Below are 6750 nucleotides of genomic sequence, written 5' to 3'. Positions count from 1 at the left end.
ACACTAGCAAGGGTCTTCGAAAGAACTCAAAAGATAACAAGGGAATCTCACACAAGAATCAATTATAAAAGCAGAAATACTTTGCTTGTGTCCAGCAAAAGGAATGAAATTGAAGAAAGAGAGATGAGACTTTTAGTGGAATTTGAATCAGCATTCTACAACTTATCTGGACTCTTAGAAAAGCTCCCCGAAGGGATAAAGAGGAATCTCTGCTATTTGATAAAAGACAGAGAAGACCACAAGTGCCAGCTATGTGTCTCAGAGTTATCTGAAGAAAGCAATAATGAAACGGAATCAACCCACATGATAAAGGAAGAAGACAACGCATCTGAAGGTCACATGATGAAAGAGGAGGGCAGCACATCTGAAGCATCTCTCAACATTATTGCATAGTGACGTAAGCGCTTAGGTCATAGAGCACCAACAATGTAGGTGGTGCAAGATAATAAACAATGACGTAAGCAATGACGTCATAAGAAGGGTAAGGATGGGAATTGTCCATCAGACCCAACCATTATAAATAGATTGCTTAGGCAATTGTAGAAGGCATCAGACAGTAGAAAGCAGGAGGCTAAGAGTACTCATATGCTAGGAGAGCAAGGAGGAAGTTGCCAAGGCGATTCTATAGTCTGACGAAGAATTCCCTTAGGAAAAACCAATTCTAAACTCCCCTCTGGAGTTAGTATCTATAATCTCCCCTCTGGAGATAAAAACATCTTATGTAAAATATTCTAAATAAAGGAAGTTTTTCTCCAACAAGGTACGCCTTTATCCTAATCTCTTAGTTATGAATTATTTAGAAAGTTTAGAATTAACGGAAGAATCTGATTATTATAGATTAACTGCTTTATTAGATAACGAAAAACATGCTGTTCTAAAAACAGAATTAAACCTCAAATCAAATGAAAATTTTAATAAACAAAATCTTTTAAAAGAAGTTTTTAATAGAAAAAATATAATATACTATGGAAAAATTCAACTTGAAGCCCCTATAAAGATAAAATCCGCCAATGGAGAACTTGAAATAGCTTTAATAAATGATGAAGAATTGAGTAAACAGATTGAGAAAATTAAGGATCAACAAAAAAGATCTAAAATTGGATGGATATTAGTACTATACAAGTCTTAATCAAATCTACATATATGAAAGGAATTAATTCACCAATAAGCTTAGCAATCTGTGATAAAAGAATTACTGATGACCCAATAGATCAAATAATTGGAATTGTTCATGGAAACCTGGCAAACGTAAATGTTAAATTCAATGCCCATCTTGGATACGCTATACCTTTATCAACTGAAAATCTTGGAAGATCTATAAGTTTAGCTTATAAATTTCACAGAAAGAATCTAATGGAACAAGATGATGAACCATTCTCAATTACATATGCAATAAATTATGCTTTAACAAATAGCCATCATAGTATAATATTTAAAAACAGAGAAAGGATTTATGTTGATGAATTATTTCAGAAAATTGTAAAAACAGAAATACCAAAATATAAAGCTATTGAAAACCCAATCTTATTACTAAAGGAACCATCAGGAAAATTAGTTTTATCGAATTTTCAAATAAGAGAATCTAAAATTAATAGCCCTTTAAGTTTATCTAAGTTAAAAATTAAAGAAGAAAGTTCTGAAATAAAAGAAAAAAATTAAAGAAGAAAGTTCTGAAATAAAAGAACTAACAAAAAATGTCGAAAAATTAAACGAAACCCTAAACATTAAATTATGACAATAAATAAAGAAGAAATATATGTAACTTATCAAAACAAGAAACAAGAGCTATTTGAAAGAAAAAATTGTTTAAATTATTTACAGTTTTCTGAAATAAATCAAAGAGCATTTGAAGCCCTAAAAATAATCTATGACAAGTTGAAAAAAGAAGTTGAAGAGCTAGAAAAATTAATAGAATCTCTAGAAAATAGTGATGAATCGATGATAGAGTTTGTGGAAATTTTAAATAATGAAGCATAAAAAAATTGAAAAACCAGAAAATAAAATAAAAAGAAATAGAACGAGAAAATTAAAAAGTAAAATAAAGAAGTATAAAAGGGAATTAAATAATCTTCAGATTGAAATTAATGATCTTATAATAAAAAGGATAGAAATAAAAATAAATATAAACAAGTTGAAATTAAACTTAAAAAATTTATAAATGCCTGGAAAACCATATTATGACTTAAAAGAATTAAAGCTGCTGAAAGAAAAAATGAAGAATGAAATTGAAAAATTAAACAGATATTTAGAAACAAGAGAAAGTGTAGAAATAAAAGAAGTTATTGAGGATTTGAGAAATTATATTAAAGAAAAAGACAAACAGATAAAAGATTTTATATACAGTAATCCATGCAAAAAAAAAATATTATAAACTAAAACAAGATTAAAAAGTTATAAATCAAAATTATAAATACATTAAAGACTAGAGAAATAGTAGAAATGGTCAATACTTCAGAATTTACAAATTATTCAAAGTTAAAAGTAAAAAAATTTAGTATCAGAGCCAAGTTAACGATTAAGGGTAACACTTTCTCTTTAAACAACACTTTTAGTAATACGCTTTTAAATTGAAAAAAAAAAAAGAGAAGGGAGTCAGATGTTCACATTTAATTGGTAGATTGCTTGTAGTCACCATAGCCATGGTAACATAATGGGTACCACAGAACGCATCTTTTATGTTTCATAACATAATCTTCATTTCTTTATTTTATGAGTGTTAGTAAGTTAGAAAAAAAAATATAATAATATCATTTATGTGAATGAGTAATCTTAAGACCAATACATTGTAGCTATTATACTTACACCTAGACATTTATTTTTATTTTTATTTTATGCGAATCTTATCACAAATATAGCAAGCATGCAGAATTATTAGAAGTAATGATGGTAACAGAAAGTAGTAATAGTACAAATTTGTAGTCCATGTGCTTAAAGAAACTAACAAATAATTGTATTAGAAGTAATGATGGTAACAGAAAGTAGTAATAGTACAAATTTGTAGTCCATGTGCTTAAAGAAACTAACAAATAATTGCTTTAAAGAAGCCATATCAGCAGCTGTCAGCAACTCTGAGGCATTGTTGTGAGACATCTTCATTCTTCACAACCATATCGTTGTTCTCACAATATTTTGTGTCACTGTTGCACGGCAGCTTCTATGTCTTACTTAATTTAAACTACAACAAAAAATTGAGATTTTCAGAAACCCGTTTAATTCTATCATAAACTGATCTGCCCCCTCTTATTCAGGCTTCCTGCATGTAATGATCGCAAACTTAATTAGATCCTTCTTGAATCCTTCTATCATCAATGGCATAGCCAAAGCTCCTTTTATGGTTTTCAATCCTGCTCAAAATAATCCAAGGAAATTCAGCCTAGCAGCAGTATATATTACTCAATGGTAATGGATTTAACGAAAGCATTCTTGAAAAAGAAATAGCAATTTCAGAGGCACAAAAATCCATCTATTTTAGTCTATTTTATTCATTCAACCTCGTTATTCACTTGCCCGAACTTGGAAGACCCTAAAATACCACTAGAGAGAGAGGTGCAACAAATTAATGTCAAATGTAAATTTGATAAAGAGATGCAACATTTTCGACTTTTAATATGGTTCACACTTCACAGAACATGTAGACCAACCAACTCCTAGAAAAACAGATATTCAATTCCTATCATATACCGACAACTTGCGACTATTGTTATATTTATTATTTAATTGAGCATACAGAAAAACATTTGAATAGCTACATATTTATATACAGAATATAATATAGAGGTTGCTAGCTAACTAAAGAAATAGTATATAATTTTCAAAGATCTAGGTGTAAACAATTACTAATAGCACTTACCACTGCGCAAGAGTGAAGTAAGACCCTTCCATGATAATGCTGACCGTATCACAGCGGGCCAGAATGGAGCAACATAGGGAGACCAATCTTCTGACTTGATGTCCTGCCAAAGCATGGGGATAGGTTAAGTTATTTGAAGATCTCAAAGGGTCCATCTTCAATAATTGGACTTGGCTAAGTAATTCACCTGTAATGATAGGGACTCAAGCAATCTAACATAATCAGCAGTTGAACACCATGCTGGAAGATAGAATGCATCACATATCTTCTTCAAGTGTTTTTCTTCCCATGGCTTTAAGGATTCTTCATCAGGGCCAAGATCTCTGTGGCACCATGTTACTATTATTATGGTGGCACCCGGTGCAGCTACTCTAGCCAACTCACTCACAAACTGCAAGTGGGGAAATCAGAATCAAAAGGGAAGAGAAATAGCATTCAAGTTCATTATTCTCCTATGCAAAAACCATGTTTGCTTTGATGGATATCATTTCACACTAAAATTTGTATGTATATTTCGGTGATTTTATTTTATCTTTATTCAAACAAAATTTATTGTCTCAATTTTGCTTTTGAACATCAATTTTGTTTCAACTTAATATAATACTCCCAAAGTTAAATCAAATATAGAAATAAATAATTAGTTAATGTTTAATTAAGCTTGCCTCAGAGGAGAAGATAAATAAATGAAGTACAACCTTTGCTTTGTCAGGCATGTGTTCTCCACTTTCCATGGACCAAACAAGATCGAATTGCCCATCGGGAAATGGTTGGTCTAAAGCATCTGCCACTTGAAACGAAACCTGTACAAGTAACTCCATTAATATACATCAAAACTTGGATTGAGATTTTCATCTCCAACAAATTTATTGTTCTCAAGTTCTAGAATTAATCTCGTCACACATATTGGTCCTCTCTTTGCTCTTAATAAAACAACAATTAATTCCTTGTCCTCTTCAAAATAACAATGAAACAACCAATTTGATGACTTTCAAAGTAGTAAAACTTTGTTTAAAACTAGTGTTCGATTTGAAATATTTTGAGCTTGTTTGGAAGGTTAGGAATTAGAATTCACTCCAAAGTTGAATTTTTTTTTTATTTCAAAAGAACTAAAATATGAATTATTTGAATTCCTTTGAGAAATTTTTTTTATTTTTTCAATAAATTTTAGCTAATGTGATTAAATATCAATTGTAGTTCCAAAAATTTTGTATGCTTTAGTTATTTCAAAAGACTTAGAAATGAATAGGCACGGAATAGAGATATTTAAACCTTGTAGTTCCAAAAATTTTGTATGCTTTAGTTATTTCAAAAGACTTAGAAATGAATAGGCACGGAATAGAGATATTTAAACCACACAAGTAAAACACAGTTACAAATAATGAGAAATTAAAAGTGATGGCATTCTATATAATGTTAGAATTCCATCAAAAAGCTTTTTATTAGTTCAAAATAATTAATATGTAGAATCAGAACAAGTGATTGCGAGATTCACACAGGAAGATACACTTTAAATTTGAAGAAAAGAAGTACTCACAGGAAAAAATACATTGGAGTACTGATGTATATTATGCATTTGATCATTTACAAATCAAACAGTAATAGTAAGGAGATAAAAAAAAATCAAAACATTTTAGTTAATATTCATTAATTTTTACGATAATTTTTGGACTATTTTTTGCTAATTTATTTTGATTACTAAATATTTCTAAAATTTAAATTCTATTCTATTAATATATTAAAATCATTTTAAAATTCAAATTAAAGAATTAATTTTTTTTGTATTATATTAAAATAATTTCAAACTATAGAATTGAATTTTAAATAAAAATAAATTTTTATTTTAACAAAAATATTTTTTTGTATTAAATGTTTCAAACAAACTCTAAATCTAATTGAATGTTTACTTAAACAGTAATCATAGATGAATCAACCTTGTTGGCCAAATCCTGAGCAGCAGCAAGAGCATTAGCCCTTTGAGCTTGAACAGGACTGAGAGTAATACCGATGGCAGTAGCTCCAAATTTTTCAGACAGATACCTTGAGCTTCCCCCAATCCCGCATCCAACATCCACTATTTTCTTCGGCCATTTCCTCTCATCCCCTGCTACGTAACCCAACATACGCACATCAATTAAAACTCCATTAATTAATTAAATTAATAAACAAACAAAAGAAGTGAGGATTGACCTAGAGGAATAGAAGCAAATCGAAGAGCTTGTTCGATCATTCGGATCTGAGCAGCACGATGATCGGAGAGGGAGACGGTAGAATCGGGAGGATAAAAGCCATGATGCATGTGGTCTCCCCAAATATCCTCCCAAATAGCAGAGGACTCATCGTAGAACTCGGCGATACCTTTCTTAAGAACTCCATTCTCGTCAATCACCATCGGATTCTTCTGCTCTAACTCCATTGCTTTGACGGAAACAGTTCTGAAGAACGAAGAAGAAGGAGGAGAGGAAGAGAGCGGGAGATGCCGTTGCGCCGGTAGAAAACTGCGACTGCGAATTTGAGTATTAATAGTTTTAAAGGCGATTGTACTTGTCGCCAATAAAGCCATGCCCCCTGTAATTTTTATTATTAAATATTATTATTACGCCAATTTCTATGCTCTTCTATGACTCTGACAATCACAGTGGGCACTCTGTTTTATATAGGTCTGGAAGAATGGACAACGAATCCAGTCCAATACAATGCTTGTCTACAAGCACTGGGAACACTTAAAAAATTTAGATATAAAAATAAAATGAGAGATATATTTTAATATTATAATTTTTTGATATTTTTTTTAAATTATGAGTTTAAAAAATTAAAAAAAATTAGAATACAGGATATAAAAATCAAATTTAAATTAGAATACAGGGTATAAAAATCAGAAAATCTAATTTTTATACTCAAAA

General features: G+C 30.4%; 1 protein-coding gene across 3 annotated transcripts in view; it reads right to left on the bottom strand.

Annotated features, from left to right (window-relative positions):
• Positions 1-6479, bottom strand: part of LOC107488489 (tocopherol O-methyltransferase, chloroplastic) — a 41893-nt gene extending 35414 nt beyond the window's left edge. Inside the window, exons 1-6 of one of the 3 annotated variants that reach the window (XM_052262027.1) lie at positions 6038-6479; positions 5782-5954; positions 4546-4650; positions 4038-4241; positions 3851-3953; positions 3237-3344 (exon numbers count right to left, since the gene is read on the bottom strand). In XM_052262027.1, the coding sequence (XP_052117987.1) occupies positions 3241-3344; positions 3851-3953; positions 4038-4241; positions 4546-4650; positions 5782-5954; positions 6038-6410 (1062 nt within the window). In that variant the 5' untranslated portion in view covers positions 6411-6479 and the 3' untranslated portion in view covers positions 3237-3240. Of the gene's footprint in view, positions 1-2840; positions 3345-3850; positions 3954-4037; positions 4242-4545; positions 4651-5781; positions 5955-6037 lie in introns of those variants that run through there. The other 2 variants (XM_052262026.1, XM_016109238.3) reach the window with 2 other exon arrangements.
• Between the last annotated feature and the right edge of the window lie 271 nt (positions 6480-6750).

Source organism: Arachis duranensis, chromosome 5, assembly GCF_000817695.3.
Source record: "Arachis duranensis cultivar V14167 chromosome 5, aradu.V14167.gnm2.J7QH, whole genome shotgun sequence".
Classification (NCBI taxonomy): Eukaryota; Viridiplantae; Streptophyta; class Magnoliopsida; order Fabales; family Fabaceae; genus Arachis; species Arachis duranensis.
The sequence above is the reverse complement of the archived record's forward strand: the minus strand, read 5'-3'. Positions and strand labels throughout refer to the sequence as shown.